Source organism: Danio rerio, chromosome 21, assembly GCF_052040795.2.
Source record: "Danio rerio strain M-AB ecotype USA chromosome 21, GRCz13ab, whole genome shotgun sequence".
Classification (NCBI taxonomy): domain Eukaryota; kingdom Metazoa; phylum Chordata; class Actinopteri; order Cypriniformes; family Danionidae; genus Danio; species Danio rerio.
The window spans coordinates 902,501-925,000 of record NC_141041.1 but is presented as its reverse complement, the minus strand read 5'-3'; the positions used below and the strand labels follow the sequence as shown (position 1 = coordinate 925,000).

At 41.8% G+C, this 22,500-nt stretch overlaps 1 protein-coding gene across 3 annotated transcripts in view; it reads right to left on the bottom strand.

Moving 5' to 3' along the window:
- The window catches only part of uhrf2 (ubiquitin like with PHD and ring finger domains 2), a 49,722-nt gene that overhangs the window by 8,205 nt on the left and 19,017 nt on the right, over positions 1-22,500 (bottom strand). For 2 of the 3 annotated variants that reach the window (XM_087300474.1, XM_087300473.1), the window contains exons 2-14: positions 19,814-20,134; positions 17,201-17,475; positions 16,387-16,605; positions 11,396-11,505; positions 11,127-11,313; positions 8,927-9,050; positions 7,272-7,379; positions 5,318-5,422; positions 3,037-3,143; positions 2,794-2,956; positions 924-1,061; positions 179-425; positions 1-45 (exon numbers count right to left, since the gene is read on the bottom strand). The exon at positions 1-45 is cut by the window's left edge and continues 107 nt beyond it. In XM_087300474.1, coding sequence (XP_087156600.1) covers positions 1-45; positions 179-425; positions 924-1,061; positions 2,794-2,956; positions 3,037-3,143; positions 5,318-5,422; positions 7,272-7,379; positions 8,927-9,050; positions 11,127-11,313; positions 11,396-11,505; positions 16,387-16,605; positions 17,201-17,475; positions 19,814-20,134 — 2,149 coding nt within the window. Of the gene's footprint in view, positions 46-178; positions 426-923; positions 1,062-2,793; positions 2,957-3,036; positions 3,144-5,317; positions 5,648-5,819; positions 6,738-7,105; positions 7,380-8,926; positions 9,051-11,126; positions 11,314-11,395; positions 11,506-16,386; positions 16,606-17,200; positions 17,476-19,813; positions 20,135-22,500 lie in introns of those variants that run through there. The other variant, XR_015519774.1, reaches the window with a different exon arrangement.

Sequence of the window (22,500 nt, the reverse complement as noted above, 5' to 3'; positions counted from 1 at the left end):
CCTTCAGACGCTTCTCCTGCGGCTCCTCCTGCTCCTCACACACACCTGACACACACACACACACACACGTTTAATTACAGTAGGTTTCCCAACAACAGGGGGCGCTGTGTGTGTATGAGTGTGCATGTCTGTGAAAGTGTGTGTCTGTATGTGTGTGTGTGTGTGTGTGTGTGTGTACTTGTGCTGTCGTCCTCCTGCATGTCTCCTCCGCTGTCGTCGCTCTGTTCTTCTTCTTCTTCCTCTTCTTCTTCAGTGTTCAGCGCAGGTTGTTTCTCCTCCTCCTCTTCTTCCTCCTCCGGCAGTTTCTTCAGTCGTGAGCATCGAGGTCTTCCTCTCTTTCTGCCGCGTGATTGGCTGCCCGTCGCCCGCACCGTCGCCTCACGCTTCGTCTTATTGGCCATCGCCTCCAGATAACCAGGAGGGTACTAAACACACACACACAATTGAATTGTGAATAGTGGGGACATACCACAGGTCTCCAATGTTTTTACAACCACACACACACACACACACACACACACACACACACACACACACACACACACACACACACACACAAATATATATCATTCATTTTCTTTCGTCTTAGACCCACAGCGGAATGAACCGTCAACTATTCTAGCATATGTTTTACGCACCAGATACTTTTCCAGCTGCAACCCAGCACTGGGAAACACCCATACACACTAATTCACACACACTCATACACTACGACCAATTTAGTTCATCGATTCCCCTATAACGCATGTGTTTGGACTGTGTGTGTGGACTCGAACCAGTGACCTTCTAGCTGTAAGGCCACAGTGATAACCACTGAGACACCGTCCCACCCATATATATATATATAGGGTTAGGGTTATAAATATATATATATTAAACAAACACAAAGATACACACTCTCACATACACACACACACACACACCTGGACTTTGAGGCCCAGTTTCTTGCTGCGCTCGATGCCCTCAGGTGTCCATGGCGCGGGCTCCAGATCATCTCTCCGCAGCAGGTACCGCCACACCAGAAAACCACATTTCCCAATCTCCGGCCAGTACTTGACCACCTGAACACACACACAGATATAAATGTCATTATCTGGTGTGTGTGTGTGTGTGTGTGATCATGATGTGATGATGATCTGTTGATGTTTACAAGCTGTTTAATGTGAGAAACTGAGATCTAATGTTCCTGTGATGATCAGTTATTCACAGCTAAACACACACACACACCATTATTCACTGTGAGCAGCTTTGTTTAGCTGACTTCTCAACGTGTGTGTGTGTGTGCTTGTATGAGTAAATATGTATGTGTGTGTTTGTGTGTATATATGTCTGAGAGTATGTGCATGGGTGAGTGTTTTTGAATGTGTGCGTATATGAATGTATACGTGTGTGTGCTTACATGTGTATGTGATTGTATACTTGTGTGTGCGCAACCATATATTTATGCATATATTTATTTATATCTGGGTGTGTGTGTATGTGTGCGTGATTGTATAAACATATACACATACACACACACACACAAACATATATGTGTGTGTGTGTATATTTATATTTAAGTGTGTATATGTGTGAGTGTGTGTACATATAAATATGCATATGAGTGTGTATGGTTGTGTATTTATACATGTGAGTGTGTTTGTGTATATATAAATATGTGTGTGTGTTGGGTTAGGGTTAGTTGTGTTTGTATACATGTGTGTGCTTGTATGTTTGTGTGTATACATGTACACCTATATATTTATTTTCAAGTGTGTGTGTTTGTGTGTATGTGTGTACATACAGTCAACCCCTACAGCACGAATAATTTTGGGCTGACTATATGTGTGTGTCTGTGCGTGTGTGTGTGTAATATATATACATATATTTATACACACACACACATACATACATATATATATAAATATATATATACAAATATATATATATATATATATATATATATATATATATATATATATATATATATATATATATATATGTATGGGTGTGTGTATATGTGTGCGGATATACATTTATTGTGGAGTGTGTGCACATGAATATGCACATGAGTGTGTATGGTTGTGTATTTATGCATGTGAGTGTGTGTACAGTATATGTGTGTGCGTGTGTGTCTATGTGTGTGTGTTTGTGGATATATATTTTTGTATGTCTATGTTTGTGTGTGTGTTCAAGTGTGTATGCTTATGAGTGCCAGTATATATATGTGTGTCTGTGGATATATATGTGTGTTTATATGTGTGTGTGTATGTTTGTATGTGTGTTTGTGTGTTCAAATTTGTATGTTTGTGAGTGCGAGTATGTATATGTTTGTGGATATATATGTGTGTTTTTATATAAATGTATGTGTGTGTGTTTGTGGATATATGTATGTACGTGTATGCATGTGTGTGTTCAAGTGTGTATGTTTGCGAGTATGTATATGTGTGTTTGTGGATATATATGTGTGTTTATATATGTATATGTTTAATTGTGTGTGTGTGCGTGAGTGTGTGTGTGTGTGTGTGTGTGTGTATAAATATATATATATATGTGTGTTTGCGGATTTATATGAATATGTGTGTTCATGTGTGTATGTTTGTATATGTATATGCGTATGTGTGTGCTTGTGGATATATATGTGTGTTTATATGTATATGTGTGTGTATATTTGTGTGTGTGCTTGTTGTTTGTGGATATGTATGTATGTGTATGTACATATGTTTGTGTGTGCTTACGTGTGTATGTTTGTGAGTGTGAGTATGTCTTTGGGTATGTGTGTGTTTATGGATATATATATGTGTGTGTGTGTACCTTATAAATGCCGTCGTATCTGTTTCCCTCCTCAGGAGCGTATTTGCTGATGCGTCGGCCCTTGGAGCTGCGGATCACCCTCACCGGTTTCCCCGCTCTCCAGTTTCGAGACTCGGCCCCGTTCTTGTCATTGAGCGGCGCATCACAGTTCAACGCCAGAGCCCTGAGAGGACAGAGGTCAACGAGTAACACGCACAGCCACATGACATAAGCAAGAGAGATCACCTGGATCACATGGATCACCTGTTCATGTGTGTGAGCGTCTGATCGAACGAGTGCTCGCCGATACGCTTGTTTCCCGACAGGTCACGACCTCCACTGCCGGTGTAGGTGAACTCGTCACCCCGATCCTGAAACATGCACAACACACACACACACACACACACACACACACACACACACACACACACACACACACACACACACACACACACAAACACACACACACACACACAAATCAGGTATTTCAATATGTTAATCTGTTGAGGTGAATCTACAGTTGCTATGGTAACACAACAACTAAAGTAATTGATCTGTTGTGGTGATTCTACAGTTGCTATGGTAACACAACAACAATATTAATTGATCTGTTGTGGTGATTCAACAGTTGCTATGGTAACACAACAACTACAGTAATTGATCTGTTGTGGTGATTCTAGAGTTGCTATGGAAACAACGACTACAGTAACTGATCTGTTGTGGTGATTCTACAGTTGCTATGGTAACACAATAACCATAGTAATTGATCTGTTGTTGTGATTCTTCAGTTGCTATGGTAACACAACGACAATAGTAATTGATCTGTTGTGGTGATTCTACAGTTGCTATGGTAACACAACCACAATAGTAATTGATCTGTTGTGGTGATTCAACAGTTGCTATGGTAACACAATAACAATTGTAATTGATCTGTTGTGGTGATTCAACAGTTGCTATGGTAACACATCAACTATAGTAATTGATCTGTTGTGGTGGTTCTAGAGTTGCTATGGTAAAACATCAACAATAGTAATTAAACTGTTGTGGTGTTTCTACAGTTGCTATGGTTACAAAACTACCATTTTAGTTTATCCGTTGTGGTGATTCTATAGTTGCTATGGTAACACATCAACAATAGTAATTAAACTGTTGTGGTGATTCTACAGTTGCTATGGTTACAAAACTACCATTTTAGTTGATCCGCTGTGGTGATTCTACAGTTGCTATGGTAACACATCAACTATAGTAATTGATCTGTTGTGGTGGTTCTAGAGTTGCTATGGTAACACAACAATAGTAATTGATCTGTTGTGGTGATTCTATAGTTGCTATGGTAACACATCAACAATAGTAATTAAACTGTTGTGGTGTTTCTACAGTTGCTATGGTTACAAAACTACCATTTTAGTTTATCCGTTGTGGTGATTCTATAGTTGCTATGGTAACACATCAACAATAGTAATTAAACTGTTGTGGTGATTCTACAGTTGCTATGGTTACAAAACTACCATTTTAGTTGATCCGCTGTGGTGATTCTACAGTTGCTATGGTAACACATCAACTATAGTAATTGATCTGTTGTGGTGGTTCTAGAGTTGCTATGGTAACACAACAATAGTAATTGATCTGTTGTGGTGATTCTATAGTTGCTATGGTAACACATCAACAATAGTAATTAAACTGTTGTGGTGATTCTACAGTTGCTATGGTTACAAAACTACCATTTTAGTTTATCCGTTGTGGTAATTCTACAGTTGCTATGGTTACACTAGAACTATAGTGATATAAAGAAATGACTTAATGTTGTTGTTTTCTCCAACTATGGGGTAGCAGGGTACATAATACTACAATACACCACTGTCTATAGTTATGAACCTCATATATACTACAGTATTTAAAACAGTAAATCAGTTCACTACATTTAATGCTACAGTATGCTGGAGCATTCATTAATTAAATACAAATAAACAAATAAAAGTGTTGTAAATACTATAATATGTACAGTAAAATTGACTTTACTGTAGTTCAAAAACACTAGCATATTTACTATAGTATTTTAGGTAAATGAAGATTCAGAGATGAACAAACACAATTATTAAAAGATTTGAATATATTTTAGAGACTCAAGAAGATAATCCCACCGCTGAGAAACAGAGAGGGCAAATGCTCTAGAAATAAAGTTCCTCAAATGCCTGATCATCATATCGCTCATCGTGAATATTACTAACAATATTGGTGTTATGCTCAATATTAAAACAAACTCCAGAGCAGATTTGACAGCAAAACAGACACAAACGTGAAGGTGAACATTTGTTCTGTGATTATGAACAACCATTAAGGTGATAAAGATGAAATACAAGTGACACGTATTGAAAGCATCAACATTTAGTCATTTAGCAGACACTTCTGTTCAGAGTGACTTACACACATATACATAAACAGAGCACGCACACACACACACACACACACACACACACACACACACACACACACACACACACACACACACAACACAATACATAATCGTTAATAAAGAAACACTCACAACTTCATCCTCGAATCCCCCAGCGAGCACCAGTGAGTACGAGCCATCATTGCTCCGTCCATGAATTCCTCCAACATGCGGCCTGTGAACGCCCGCTTCACTCACCTGAGCACACAAACACACTTAAAGGAGCAGTTCACACTATAATGAACATGTCCTCTGCATTTACACACACTCCAGAGGTTGTACACGTTTATGAGTTTCTCTCTGAAGTTAATCTGAAGAATGTCTATAGTAGGAATGAAAATGACTGTGGATGTCAGTGTCTGTGTTTCCCTCCGAAGATGCTAATTAAACTTATGCACAAAACTGGAATACGGCATTTAACACCTGCACATGACTCAGTGTTTTCATCCAATGAGAAACAAAGGAGAATAAACTCCGGAGTTTATAAGGCGTCAGCCACAGGACAGCAGCGGCAGTGCTTCACCACACACCAGCTATAGGTGAAGTGTAGAGACCGTGATGGAGCCAATTCAGTGGATGGGGATGTTTGGGAGGCCATGATGGGTGAGGGCTGATGGAGGGAATTTGGCCAGGATAGTAAGACACTTAGGTAAGGGTGACGGTGCAGAAGTGTTTTGCAACACCATTAAAGAAATCCCTTAAAGTTAAACCACTGAACACTGGAACTACCAGAACTCTGTAACTACCAGCATTACCATAGCGGTCATATTCTTATTCATGTAAGATGTCTGTGGCGAGGGGGCGGGGCCAAGAATGGAATGAGGCCACCACGTAAGTGGATCCACCTGTAGCGCACACCGGCCTCGAATCCCACGGAAGGAGCTCTGGACTACAAGGGGAGGAACGATGGCAGAAGAAGCTGAGAGAGGATCGGGCCCGGACAGATTGTTTTACTTTTGATTTCAGTTTGACGGCAGTCAAGGAGGGGTGGGGTTGGGGGAGTGTTCGGGAGTTAACCCAAATGGGGGAGAAACCCATTCGTCTGCTTAGAGTGCCAGGGCGGCCAGAGGCTGGAGAGGAAAGGATTTTCCTGCTGCCGTCTCCCAGCATGGGAAGGAGCAGGGGATGCGGTGCTCACCACCCGAAGGGAAATCGCTGAAGGGAGCCATCCCAGAGAACTGGGGGAGTCACTGTGATCCAGCATGATGCCGTAGCCTTTACCCTACACCGAAGCGGGAGCAGAGCAGAAGACCAAAGATGCCGACAGCCAGCCAGGAGAACCAGAAGACGAACGGGTGGATAGATTCCTCCACAGGACTCCCAACATGTCGCTGCATCTCAGCTGGTGGAGGACTGAGTGGCAGCGTGTCTGGAGAACCCAACCACAATTTATAAAAAGTTTTTTCCTCTCTTGGCCTACTCTGTCTTTCCTCCTTTTTTTTCCATCTCCTTTTCTTTCGGCCTATCTTGTATAGGTCTCGCAGGTGCTGTGGCACCAACACCCCCCCCCGCCCTGTGATGGGAGATGGGGGTATGTGGCGAGGGGGCGGGGCCGAGAGTGAGTGGAGTTGGAATAGAATGAGGCCGCCGCGCAAGTGGATACACCTGTAGCGCACACCGGCCTCGAATCCCACAGAAGGAGCTCTGGACTATAAGAGGAGGAACGATGGCAGGGGAAGCCGAGAGAGGAACGGGCCGGACAGATTGTTTTACGTTTGTTTTCAGTTTTTCCGTTTGTTTTGGTTTCTTCCTCCTTCTTCCCTGCAGCCAGAGGGCCGTACACTTTACTCCAATGTCATATTGTTACGTCATATTTACATTCAAAGCTTTTATTGAGATATTAAAATAGAGCTTCGACTGTATTATTCAATTTAATTCAACATCTTTATTTCTACAGCACTTTTACCAAGTAGCTTGTGTCAAAGCAGCTTCACACAGAGCTGTAGATATGTGTGTTTTATTTCTGCAGTTATTAAATTACAAACATTCATCAAAATGTCCTCCTCTGTAGATCTAGTGTTCAGAGATTTCATGCAGATCCCCTCACCTGAACGCGAAACTTCCATGTGGTTCCGACGGGAACGCCCGGAACCGGGCCGTAATGATTGGACGGGACGATGGTGCATTCTTTAGTGCGGCCCACACACGCCATCCCCTACAACACAGAGACAGCCCGGTCAAATGATACATGTGGATCATACATCAATACAACACACAGGAATAAATGAGGATGGACTGGTGCCCTCTGCTGTGTTTTACTATGATTGACACACACACTCAGACTTCTGCTTAGTCACACACACACACACACACACACACACACACACACACACACACACACACACACACACACACACACACACACACACGCACACACATACGCACACACACACACACACACACACACACTCTCTATCCCAAAAACACACACACTGTCTCAAACACACACACACACTGCCTCAAATACACAATCTCAAACACACACACACACACACACACACTATATCTCAAAAACACACACACTGTCTCAAACACACACACACACACGGTCTCAAATACACACACTCTCAAACACACACACACACACACACTATATCTCAAAAACACACACACTGTCTCAAACAAACACGCACACAAACCATCTCAAACACGCACACACACTATCTCAAACACAAACTCTCATAAACACACACAGTTTCAAAAACACACACACAAACACACTATCTCAAACACACACACGCGCTCTCAAAAACACACACACTATCTCCAACACACACACACACACACACACACACACAATCACACACACACACTCTTTCCCAAAAACACACACACTGTCTCAAACACACGCATACACACACACATGCACGCACACACAAACACACACACACACACACACACAAGCACACACACGCATACACATAGCAAGCACGCACACACACACACACACACACACACACACACACACACACACAAACAAACACACACAAAAACACACACACTGCACTTCCTTCAGACGCTTCTCCTGCAGCTCCTTCTGCTCTTCACACACACCTGACACACACACACACACGCACACACAGGCACACACACACAGACTTATGTAGAGTAAAATAAAATAAAATATCTGTAGTAAAAAAACAAATAATGAAATAATTATTATACACAAGGGCGGCACGGCGGCTCAGTGGTTAGAACTGTGGTCTCACAGCAAGAAGGTTGCTGGTTTGAGTCCCGGCAGGGTCAGCTGGCGTTTCTGTGTGGAGTTTGCATGTTCCTACCGTGTTGGCGTGGGAATTTAGTTGATCAGTTCCCCTATAGCGCATGTGTTTGGACTGTGGGGGAAACCCATGCCAACACGGGGAGAACATGCAAACTCCACACAGAAATGCAAACTGACCCAGCCGGGACTCGAACCAGCAACCTTCTTGATGTGAGGCAACAGTGCTAACCAATGAGCCGCCATGCCACCCTGTCCTGGATTAATCTAGGAAAGGCAGGAGTGGGGGTGGATGGGGGGATTCTTCAAGATGAAGCTGGCCAAGGTGAGAAAGTCTGGTTCGTCTGATTGGTGCATCATGTGTTAGCTAATGCAGGACCGGCTGTGGTCAATCATAAGCACGTGCTCCTCTCGAGATTAGTTTATAAATAAACTCCACGAATGTCCAGCTGGAGGATGTGTGATGAATAATGAAGCCTCACCTTGCCCCAGTCTCTCTGGCTCTCTGTGGTCGCTGACGGCATCCTGGACTTCTTCTTACTGGTCCTCAGTTTCTCACCGGCTTTAACCACCTCACTGCTGTCATTCTTACAGGTGGGACAATACCTGCACACACACACACACACACACACACACACACACACACAAAGTGCATGTTACAGTGTCAGTTCACACATTAAAAGCAACACAATATTGCAGCATGCAGCATGTGTATGTTAGTGTGTGTAGAGTGTGTGTTTTGCGTGCATGTGTATGAGAGTTTGTGTTGTGTGTGTGTGAGAGTATATATGTTTGTGACTGAGTGTGTATTTATAGTGTGTGCTTAGTGTGTGTAAGTGTACTGTGTGTGTATGTGTGTATGTATAAACATTTGTGGAAGTGTGTGTATTGCCAATGGGTTTGAGTGTGTGTGTATGTGTGTATGGAAACTTTTGCATGTGTATTAGTTTATGTAGTGGTGCATGTGTGTGTGTGTAAAATATTGTGGGTGTGTGTGTGTGTATGAAAGTTTTAGCGTGTGTATTTTGTGTGTGCATGTGTGTATAAAATTTTGTGGGAGTGTGCGTATTGTCAGTGTGTTTGAGTGTGTGTGTGTGTGTGTGTGTGAAAGTTTGTGCATATGTATTAGTTTGTGTAGTGTGTGCATGTGTGTATAAATGTTTGTGGGAGTGTGGTATTGTTGATGTGTTTGAGTGTGTGTGTTAGTGTGTGTGTGTGTGGAAAATTTATTGCATGTGTATTATGTGTGTGTGCGCATGTATAACATTTTGTGGGAGTGTGTGTGGGTGTATAGTGTTGGTTTGTGTAGTGTATGTGTGAGCGTATGAGTGTGTGTGTGGGTTTATATGTGTATGTGTGTGAGAGAAAGAAAGTGTGTGTGTGTGTTTGGGTTTTTAAGTGTGTAAATCTGTATGAGTGTGCGTGTGTATGTGTGTGTGTGTATGTGTATAGTGTACGAGCGATTGACAGTGCGCGTGAGTGTGTATGATTGAGTGTGTGTGTGTGTGTGTGTATAAGTGAGTGAGTGAGTGTGTGTGTGTGTGTGTGTGTGTGTGTGTGTGTGTGAGAGTATATGTTTGTAAGTCAGTGTGTATTTATAGTGTGTGCATACTGTGTCTGTGTGTGTTTGTGTATAAACATTTGTGGAAGTGTGTGTATTGTTAATGTGTTTGAGTGTGTGTGCATGTGTGTGTAAACGTGTATGTGTGTATGGAAGTTTTTGCATGTGTATTAGTTTGTGTAGTGTGTGTATAAATGTTATGGGAGTGTGACATTGTTGATGTGTGGGTGTATGTGTGTGTATGAAAGTTTTAGCGTGTGTATTTTGTGTGTGCGTGTGTGTATAAAATTTTGTGGGAGTGTGCGTATTGTCAGTGTGTTTGAGTGAGTGTGTGTGTGCGTGCGTGTGTGAAAGTTTTTGCATATGTATTAGTTTGTGTAGTGTGTGCATGTGTGTATAAATGTTTGTGGGAGTGTGGTATTGTTGATGTGTTTGAGTGTGTGTGTTAGTGTGTATGTAAAAGTTATTGCATGTGTATTATGTGTGTGTGCGCATGTATAACATTTTGTGGGAGTGTGTGTGTGTGTGTATAGTGTTGGTTTGTGTAGTGTATGTGTGAGCGGGTTTATATGTGTATGTGTGTGAGAGAAAGAAAGTGTGTGTGTGTGTGGGTTTTTAAGTGTGTGCATCTGTATGAGTGTGCGTGTGTATGTGTGATGTGTGTGTGTGTGTATAGAGTACGAGCGATTGACAGTGCGCGTGAGTGTGTATGATTGAGTGTGTGTGTGTGTGTGTATAAGTGAGTGAGTGAGTGTGTGTGTGTGTGTGTGTGTGTGTGTGTGTGTGTGTGTGTGAGAGTATATGTTTGTAAGTCAGTGTGTATTTATAGTGTGTGCATACTGTGTCTGTGTGTGTGTTTGTGTATAAACATTTGTGGAAGTGTGTGTATTGTTAATGTGTTTGAGTGTGTGTGCATGTGTGTGTAAACGTATATGTGTGTATGTGTGTATGGAAGTTTTTGCATGTGTATTAGTTTGTGTAGTGTGTGTATAAATGTTATGGGAGTGTGACATTGTTGATGTGTGTGTGTGTGTGTATGTGTTTGCATGTATGTTAGTGTGTGTAGTGTATGTGCAAGTGTGAGTATATGTTTGTGTGTGTGTGTGTGTGTGTGTTCTGACCAGTCCTCGTCCTCTGGTATGGCTGACAGTGGTGGGTTCAGACAGTAGATGTGGAAGGCCATGTTACACTCGTCACACAGCAGCTGCATGTGCGCGTCCTGCTTTCCTCCACACACACAACACGAGCAGAAGCGGCACTCAGCGTCCGGATCCGCCTTACAGTGCTTACACTCCGGACCGCTCTTACCTGACACACACAGGTTACACACACACATTACACACAGACACATACGTTTTACAGACAGACACACTCACAGAGACAATCTTACGTTTGTAGGGCCCGTCGGCTGCTGATAGAGCCGGAGCTCCGGGTTTCTCGATCTGATAAACCTCCTCCAGAAAGTGCAGCTTACAGTCCGAGATCACATCGCCTGGCCCTCTGAAACAGCCAATCACAGAGCCTCATCACTCTGACATCACACACACACACCACTGGAGAGCTGCTGCTTACTTATCTTTGGTTTATACAACCCCAAAATCAGAACAAGTTTGGACAGCATTGAGAGCTGAAATAAAGAAGGAAAGTGGTGATTTCTAAGTGTACTCTGACCTGTGTTTGATTGCAGACATCATGAACACTAAGTTCCATATCAAACACACAGCACAATGCGGCGCAAAGGCGTGACGCAAGACTTGTTTTGATGTTTTGCAGCACGCTGTTTAAATAGCAAATGCACTTGCGCTCATATGTGCGCCCATAGGCGTTCTGCTCTATAAAGGAGGTGTGTTGAGGAGCGTTGCTATTTTGACAAACTATAATAGACGGCTCAAAACACCAGCTAAGAGGAGGTCCAAAATCCAGCGCAGAGCACATTAGTTGTGTGCCTCACTTACACACTGCTTAATACACACAGCATGTACAGCAATATACAAATATCTTTACATATTAAAAATAATTAAAGGATTAAAATATTAGAAAATATATTATTTTCTAGCCACATAAATATAAACAAAACTGCCGTCATGCCTTCTTCATCTCGGGAGGCTTTTTTAGTTCATTTATAACAATCTGCTTTTGTATAATGTAATTATTATTAGCAGTTTTATTTATTATATCCATATTTATATTTGTTTTATTAAAAATAAGCTTAGATTTGTCCAGCTGCAGGTTTTAGACCATATGGGGCACAGCATGTGTATTTGGATGTAACTCAGGTTTTTGAGCACACTTTGTTATTATTGTTCATTTATTCGTTTGCTGGAAATTAGAACTGAATTTAGAAATAGTTTTGAAATGAATATTTGCGCTTAACAAACGAAATAAATTATTTAAAGGCTAATTGATGTCTGTGTTTACAACACGTTTCCTAATCCACGAGAGTGAAAGTGAAAGTAAAGAATGAGGAGTAGGGCTGTGACAGTCACCGTGACAACTGTGTCACCGCGGTGGTCAGTTGCCACCGCAGTTGTCCATTGCCACCAGCGGTAGTATGTGACGTTACGCACTTTAAAACACAAATTACCATTATGTTGCCAAGTATTAAATTTCTGTTAGTGAATAATGCTGCTTTTACACCTGTGAATGGATTCAGTTGTTCTGAAACAGAAATTGTTACAGTGTTGCTCTTTGCTCTTGGAGCGGTTCGCTTTCACACTGCACAGTTTCTAATCGGACTAAAAGAGCTAAATCAAGTCACGTGTGAGTAAACTCTCCTCACATTGGTCAGAGTGTCAGGGTTTATTTTGCAGCGTCCCGCTCAGCTGTCAGGAGAGGTGGTGGTTTGGTGGTGATTGACAGGGTGCGTGCGCGACGTGTCTGAGGAGAGATGCGGTGGGGAGAGGTGAGAAGAGTGCGTGACGATGCCTATGTGAGGACCGGGAGGGAGACGCGAGATTACCAGGAGATCATCACTCGTTTGCGGGCATCCGGAGACTCGCGAAACTTCCCGCCATACTCATAATTCTCTCTTCATATAGCCGTAAGCCTATTACATATCCATAAAACACTGTGATATAACCGCGCTCGGATCAAATCGCTTTCTCACTGCAATCGAACCGCTCCAGTGTTCGTTTCAGTCGAGCCGAGACCACCTCACTCAAGCGATCTCGGAGCGATTACTTTGGCACAGAACAGAGCACGATTGCCCTGTTCACATATGCCAAACGAACCGCGCTAACTGGGCAAACGAGACACGTTCCCAAACAAAAGTGTAGGTGTGAAAGCAGCCAAACATTAGGCGCGATTCAGCAAGTTCAAGTTCAACCATGAATCTTGTTAGAAAACTAAATCTTTCATCTGGGAACATTTTGGATTGGTGCTGACTGAGAAAGGTGAACGAATTAATTTGGATTAAGCTTTTTGTAGTTTTTTTTTTAAGTGTTAAAGTGTGTTTTAATATTCACTGCATAATGGGATGTTTCTTATTACAACTTTTAGCGATGTTAAAATGAAAGCAAACATTAAAAAGGGTTTAGCGTTTTATCAGTTGTATAGCTTATTAGCTTTAATAAGAATGAAAATAATAAATTATAATATTAATCATAGTGTAGACTACTGTGCAGTGTCCAACAAAACATTTTTATAAGGTTACTCTTAAGAGACCTGATCCCTAACTGGAAAACGAATGTGAAAATGACAGGCAGTTGCGTCTCTGCTAAATTTATTTATTTTTTTTAAAGATTTACAATGACAGAACAGTGGTATAGGTGTTGCGTCTCTGCTAAAATTTAACAATTTATTTTAATTTCTTTTGCGTTTTTTCCCTTTGAGAGATCAAGAGAGCTGTATTTAAAGGGTCACGAAACACCAGAACACATGTGTTGAGCTGTTGACAGTGGTATATGTGTCCCACACTGCTATAAACACTATTAGGACACCTATATTCCACTAAAAAGTCTAAATTGGTTGTTTTTGCGTTATTTCAAGCAAATTCGTACTTCCGGTTTGAATTTTTGAAGCTGCGTCACGGTCATGACATAATAGCGTGTATTCCAGCGTGCAGACTGGACGTCTGTGCCAGAGTGAGTCTTATTACGTCTTACAGTGTGCTGCATTAATGCATGAGTAAGGCTCGGTTCAAACCAATCAGCGCGCTCTATTGTGCAACTTCATTAATATTCATTACTGTCACAGTGTTTAGACGACAGAGACGCCACGTTGTGTTGGCAAAACAAGCGTGAAGTGTTGCTTTTATAGTTTGCTGCAGTGAAGTTTTGTTTTCATTTTCTCTCTGTGAGAGCGCAGCTGGAGTCACGTGTGGATTAACAGTGTACGCGACGCTCCACAACAATAACTTACGTGTCTGAGGAGGATTATTGTTTACCTGAGAGCTGTTCTCATCTGCAAACGCTGACATCCGGATTCGCTTTAGTCTCCTCTTAATAAAGACGCGGCTCTAGTTGCTGGTGATTGTCCTGTCTCTACAGATTTGGTAAGTGAGCGACCAGTGCTCTTTGTTTATTCAGTTTGTTCGAATCGAGCTAAGTTAACTATTGCACCGAGTGTAAACATGTTAGCACCACAACCAAACTTTAACCTCGTGTAGGGTTTAGTGACCGGAATAACACACGCGGCTTTCTGACACTACCTGCCGTGTGCATCTAAGTTTCCGGGAAATGCAGGGTTTTTTTCTCTCATTCGCCGTGCGGTATCAAACATTGCATGAAAAATACACGCTTACAGCAGTTCCTCCAATCAAATATCTCGTGTGTCGCGAGGGGCATGAATGAATTCCCTGAATGAAAGAGCCAAACTGCAGTTAAAGTCCACCATTTAATCATTTGGCAAATAATTCGACTACAGATGTCCATGTAAACACCGTCACTTTCTCCCCTGTGTGTGTGTGTGTGTGTGTGTGTGTGTGTGTGTGTGTGTGTGTGTGTGTGTGTGTGTGTTTTGACTCTGAAACTTGCGCGTGCCCAAATAGACACTCCCACACCATCCCACTTTTCTTCCTCCGACACTCCCCCCTAAACAGAGCTGGACACGCCCACTTTTCTGACTTTTTCCAAAGTAGAGGTGTGAAAACACCCTGCTGAAACGAGGGGGTTTCATGGCCTTTTAAAGAATTAGTTAACATAAAATAAATGCCCAGTTCTTTCCCGTGTGAGTTTAGTGCGCCTCTGCGTGCGTGGTTTAAAGGCTACAGACCCTGACCTGGCAGGGACCAGATCTCTGCACTATTGCTTTAATTTCACAATTTTCATAATTTCATAGCATTTTCATATGGTAAAATATCTAAATGTATGTTCTGAAAGTAGTATCAATGACGGGAGTGTTAATAATTAAAGACAGAAAGAACTTTCACTTTTGAGTGGACTTCTGTGACGGATTAGTTTAGTATGATTGACGACATGTGAGATGTGAGATGAGACTCTGATTGGTTTATTCTCAAAACACCCCTATAACTCATTAAGAGGATAAGCTCAACCCTGTTAGACCATGCGAAACGACGCAAAGCACATTTATCTACCCTTAAAATAGCAAAAGTGGATTCTGACACGCCCTTAATGCTTTTGTGCCCTCCGCTTTAGACTTTGTGCCAAGATCGTTAAATACAGCCCTAAATATTTGATGTATTGTCTGGTCAACTTGACCTCATTAGTAAATCTCCATCCTCTCCTGTCATTCAGAGCTGCAGCACACTCCAGAGTCAGGAGCAGTTTAGGGCAGTGATCAGGTGATCTGCTGAACAGTGATGGGATGTGACAGGTGATGTCCACAGGTGATTGTGAGTATGATCTGCTACAAGAGCAAAATTTAATTACCGGTTTAATTATTTAAAAATAAACAATGAAAATGATGAGGAGCACATTAAACAATGTTAGTACCCAGCTGAAAAACCCAGCTTAAGCCAGCCTAGGCTGGTTGGCTGGTTTCAGCTGGTTGACCAGTCTGGTTTTAGAGGGGTTTTGGCCACTTCCAGGCTGGTTTCCAGCCATTTCCAGCCTGGTCAGGCTGGAAAAAGACCAGCTAAATCCAGCTAAAACCAGCTTGACCAGACTGGTTTAAGCTAGGCATAGCTGGTTTTGGCTGGACTCCCAGCCCGGTTAGGCTGGCCAAGCTGGTAAATGACTGGAAACCAGCCTGGAAGTGGCCAAAACCCCTCTAAAACCAGACAGGTCAACCAGCTAAAACCAGCCTAGGCTGGTTTAAGCTGTTTTTTCAGTAGGGTGGTATTGCCTGCAATCAAACACAAGTCAAAGTAAATTTAGAAATCACCACTTTGCTGTTCTATTCCTGTTTCCATACTGTCCCAACCTTATCTGATTTGCGGTTGCGCATGTGTGTGTGTGTGTACTGTACGTGTGTGTGTTGTACCCCAGCAGTATGTTGACGCGGATCTCCTTGTTTGTGCGTGAGACGGCGTTCAGCGCTGTGATCTCGGCGTCGTACCAGAATCCCCGCTCCTCCGGCAGCTCCAGGTTATGGTTGACCATCACCACATCACCCACACTCAGCTGATCGAAGCGCAGCAGAGTACGGGCGCGCGGGCGCACGTCACGCACACTCATCTCTACCACACCGTTCTCTGGGTAGCTGAACACACACACACACACACACACACACACACACACATAATGAGAATAAAGACAACCAGTAACACACACACACACACACACACACACACACACACACTCACGCACGCGCACACACACACACACACACACACACACATAATGAGAATAAAGACAACCAGTAACACACACACACACACACACTCACGCACACGCACACACACACACACACACAATGAGAATAAAGACAACCAGTGACACACACACACACACACACACACACACACACACACACACACACAATGAGAATAAAGACAACCAGTGACACACACACACACACACGCACACGCACACGCACACGCACACGCACACGCACACGCACACACACACACACACACACACACACACACACACACACACATATTTACATGCATTCATTCAATCACCCTTAGCTTATTCCCTAATTTATCAGGGGTCGCATCATAACAAACATGAGTACATAAACACACATTATATCATACACACACACACACACACACACACACACACACACACACACACACACACACACACACACACACACCAATAAACTCAGCACAGTGTGTGTGCGCACTTACTCTTCATATCTGATGTGGTAGGAGACGCGATCAGTGCTGCTGTCTGTGGTGAGTCTGTCCGCCGCCGCTGTGCTGCTGTCAGTGTGTGTGTGTGTGTTTGTGGATGTTTGTGCTTCAGTGTCCAGTTTTCCATTGGTGTTTTTTCTGGGTCTGCCCACACGAGGCGCCGCCGGGTCTTTATTCTTCTGTGCTTTGCTGGCCGGAGACACTTTCTCTATCACTGCTTCAAACCAAGCGCCGATGCTGACGTCCCTGCAGTCCACCAGCTCATTCACCTGCGCACACACACACACATATATTACATACATCATAGGTTACTAACATTTAAGCACATATTACATTCACCGGCCACTTTATTAGGTACACCTGTTTAACTGCTCATTAACGCAAATTTCTGATCAGCCAATCACATGGCAGCAGCAGCTTACTGCATTTAGGCATGTAGACATGGTCAAGAGGATCTGCTGCAGTTCAAAGTGAGAATCAGAATGGGGAAGAAAGGGGATTTAAGTGACTTTGAACGTGGCATGGTTGTTGCTGCCAGACAGGCTGCTCTGAGTATTTCAGAAACTGCTGATCTACTGGGATTTCCACGCACAACCATCTCTAGTGTTTACAGAGAATGCTCCGACAAAAAGGAAATCTCCAGTGAGCGGCAGTTCTGTGGGCGCAAATGCCTTGTTGATGAGGCCAGAGGTCAGAGGAGAATGGCCAGACTGGTTCCAGCTGATAGAAAGGCAACAGTAACTCAAATAAGCACTCGTTACAACCGAGCTCTGCAGAAGAGCATCTCTGAACACACAACACGTCCAACCTTGAGGCGGATGGGCTACAGCAGCAGAAGAGCACACCGGGTGCCGCTCCTGTCAGCTAAGAACAGGAAACTGAGGCTACAATTCACACAGACTCACCAAAACTGGACAATAGAAGATTGGAGAAACGTTGCTGCTCTGATGAGTCTCCATTTCTGCTCACACATTCAGATGCTCGGCTCACAATTTGGCCTCAACAACATGAAAGCATGGATCCATCCTGCCTTGTATCAGCGGTTCAGGCTGGTGGTGGTGGTGTAATGGTGTGGGGGAGATTTTCTTTGGGTCCATTAGTACCAATTGAGCATCAACGCCACAGCCTACCTGAGTATTGCTGCTGACCATGTCCATCCCTTTATGAGCACAGTGTCTCCATCTTCTGATGGCTACTTCCAGCAGGATAACGCAGCATGTCATAAAGCTCAATCATCTCAGACTGGTTTCTTGAACATGACGATGAGTTCACTGCACTCAAACGGCCTCCACAGTCACCAGAGCTCAATCCAATAGAGCAGCTTTGGGATGTGGTGGAACGGGAGATTGGCATCATGGATGTGCAGCCGACAAATCTGCAGCAACTGTGTGATGCTATCATGTCAATATGGAGCAAAATCTCTGAGGAATATTTCCAGTATCTTGTTGAATCTATGACAAGAAGGATTAAAGCAGTTCTGAAAAAAAGGGTCCAACCCAGTACTAGTAGCTGCAACCCAAAGTACTAGTGAGGTGTACCTAATAAAGTGGCCAGTGAGTGAATAATTACATATTATAGTTTGAACAAATTTTATCATGACTTGATAAAGCCTTTTGGAAGTAGCTTGTTTAGTTTTAAACAGTGATTGACCGACAGGCAGGCAGATAGATAGATAGATAGATAGATAGATAGATAGATAGATAGATAGATAGATAGATAGATAGATAGATAGATAGATAGATAGATAGATAGATAGATAGATAGATAGATAGATAGATAGTCTTGGCTGATCAGACATGAATTAGCATTTTATTAGCATGTTTCTAGTGTAATTTTAGCATGAATTAGCATGCTGCTAGCATTTTAGCATGAAATAATAATTATAATATACTGGATATATATAATATAACAATATATATATAAATACATACAAACATATATATATATATATATATATATATATATATATATATATATATATATATATACAGTTTTTTTATTATAAAATAATTGATTATATTCATAAATAAATAAACAAATACACTAATAAAATTAAATAAGGTAGCATGCTTATAGTGTAATTTTAACATGAATTAGCATGTTGCTAGCATTTTAGCCTAAATATTAATTATAATATATTAATATGTTATAATAATATAATATATTCATATGTTTTTATTAAATTAATATATTCAAAAATAAACAAATTAATTAATTAAATACATAAAATTGCATGCTTCTGGTGTAATTTTAGCATAAATTAACATATAGCTAGAATGAATTAGAATTAGCATGAAATGATAATTTTAATACATTGATACATTATAATAATATATTAATATATTTAAAAAACATATAATAGATTATATTCCAAAACGTATAAACTAATTAAATTAAATAAATAGCATGTTTCTAGCATCGTTTTAGCATGAATTAGCATGCTGCTAACATTTTAGCATGAAACAATAATTCTAATATATTATTTGTTCTAATAATATAATATATTAATATATGTTTTAATAATACAACATATTATATTCCAAAATAAATAATGAAATGAAATCAAAGAGTGATGTTAGCTGTAGAGTGTGAGCGTGTTCAGATTACCTTGAAGACTCCGATGCCGGGGTCAATGAGGAACGTGCGGCTGGATGTGGACGGCTGACTGTCGGACGCTGGACTGCAGGATTTGGACTCGTTTCCGTTGCTGTTTTCAGCGGTTGCCGGGGAAACCACTTCTGCGGTGGGTGTGCCTGTGGGCGTGTCTGAGACAGGCGTGGATGTGGTAGGTGGAGCTGCTGTACAGACCACACCCTCTCCGTTGTTGAGGGCGGGGCTATCCGGTGGGTCTGTCTGAGAGCGAATCAGCAGCTGGACGATGTCATTCAGCCCCACGTTATAATCAAACAGCGTCTGTCCATCTTCCATCTACAGGACAGACAGCACACACACACACACACACACACACACACACACCGTTATCAGCACATCACAGCACTTAGATCTTATATGTGGACTAATCCATCATGTTTTACTATATATCACATATGATGCTGTTACATGCGTGTGTTTGTTCTATGTGTGTGTGTGTTGTGAATGTTTGTGTTTTTGCTGCACAAGTGTTTATGCTCTGTGAATGTGTGTGTTTGATCTGTGCATGTGTGTGTGTGTGTGTGTGTGTGTGTGTGTGTGTTTGTTCTGTGTGTGTGTGTTTGTTCAGTAAAATGTGTTTTTGTTCTGTTTGTGTTTGTGTGTGTTTGTTCAGTAAAAATGTGTGTTTGTTCTGTGTGTGTGTGTATTTGTGTGTTTTTTCTGAGTAAGTGTGTGTTTGTTTGCTGTGTGTGTTTTAGTTTAGTGTGCGTGTGTGTGTCTAGTAAGTGTGCATTTTTTTCTCTGTAAGTGTGTGTTTGTTCTCTGTGTGTGTGTGTGGGTTTGCTGTGTGAGTGTGTTTTTTGTCTCTATACGTGTGTGTTTGTTCTGTGTGTATGTTTTTGTTCTGTGAGTGTGTGTGTTTGCTGTGTGTGTTTTAGTTCAGTGTGGGTGTGTGTGTCTAGTGAGTGTGCATTTTTTTTGTCTGTAAGTGTGTGTTTGTTCTGTGTGTCTGTGTTTTTTCTCTGTAAGTGTGTGTTTGTTCTGTGTGTGTATATTTTTTCTCTGTAAGTGTGTGTTTGTTCTGTGTGTGTGTGTTTTTGTTCTGTGTGTGTGTGTGTTTTTTCTCTGTAAGTGTGTGTTCTGTGAGTGTGTGTGTGTTTGTTCTGTGTGTGTGTGTATTTTTTCTCTGTAAGTGTTTGTTCAGTGAGTGTGTGTGTTTGTTCTATGTGTGTGTGTGTGTTTTTTCTCTGTAAGTGTGTGTTTGTTCTGTGAGTGTGTGTGTTTGCTGTGTGTGTGTGTGTGTTTTTTCTCTGTAAGTGTTTGTTCTGTGAGTGTGTGTGTTTGTTCTGTGTGTGTGTGTGTTTTTTCTGTGTAAGTGTGTGTTTGTTCTGTGAGTGTGTGTGTTTGTTCTGTGTGTGTGTGTTTTTTCTGTGTAAGTGTGTGTTTGTTCTGTGAGTGTGTGTGTTTGTTCTGTGTGTGTGTGTTTTTTCTGTGTAAGTGTGTGTTTGTTCTGTGTGTGTGTGTGTTTTCTCTGTAAGTGTGTGTTTGTTCTGTGAGTGTGTGTGTTTGTTCTGTGAGTGTGTGTGTTTGTTCTGTGTGTGTGTGTGTTTGTTCTGTGTGTGTGTGTTTTTTCTCTGTAAGTGTGTGTTTGTTCTGTGTGTGTGTTTTTTTCTCTGTAAGTGTTTGTTCAGTGAGTGTGTGTATTTGTTCTGTGTGTGTGTGTTTTTTCTGTGTGTGTGTTTGTTCTGTGAGTGTGTGTGTTTGTTCTGTGTGTGTGTGTTTTTTCTCTGTAAGTGTTTGTTCTGTGAGTGTGTGTGTTTGTTCTGTGTGTGTGTGTTTTTTCTCTGTAAGTGTGTGTTTGTTCTGTGTGTGTGTTTTTTTCTCTGTAAGTGTTTGTTCAGTGAGTGTGTGTGTTTGTTCTGTGTGTGTGTGTGTTTTTTCTGTGTGTGTGTTTGTTCTGTGAGTGTGTGTGTTTGTTCTGTGTGTGTGTGTTTTTTCTCTGTAAGTGTTTGTTCTGTGAGTGTGTGTGTTTGTTCTGTGTGTGTGTGTTTTTTCTCTGTAAGTGTGTGTTTGTTCTGTGAGTGTGTGTGTTTGTTCTGTGTGTGTGTGTTTTTTCTCTGTAAGTGTGTGTTCTGTGAGTGTGTGTGTGTTTTTTCTCTGTAAGTGTGTGTTTGTTCTGTGAGTGTGTGTGTTTGTTCTGTGAGTGTGTGTGTTTGTTCTGTGTGTGTGTGTGTTTGTTCTGTGTGTGTGTGTTTTTTCTCTGTAAGTGTGTGTTTGTTCTGTGAGTGTATGTGTTTGTTCTGTGAGTGTATGTGTTTGTTCTGTGAGTGTGTGTGTTTGTTCTGTGTGTGTGTGTTTTTTCTGTGTGTGTGTGTTTTTTCTCTGTAAGTGTGTGTTTGTTCTGTGAGTGTGTGTGTTTGTTCTGTGAGTGTGTGTGTTTGTTCTGTGTGTGTGTTTTTTCTCTGTAAGTGTGTGTTCTGTGTGTGTGTGTGTTTGTTCTGTGAGTGTGTGTGTTTGTTCTGTGTGTGTGTGTGTTTGTTCTGTGTGTGTGTGTTTTTTCTCTGTAAGTGTGTGTTTGTTCTGTGTGTGTGTTTTTTTCTCTGTAAGTGTTTGTTCAGTGAGTGTGTGTGTTTGTTCTGTGTGTGTGTGTGTTTTTTCTGTGTGTGTGTTTGTTCTGTGAGTGTGTGTGTTTGTTCTGTGTG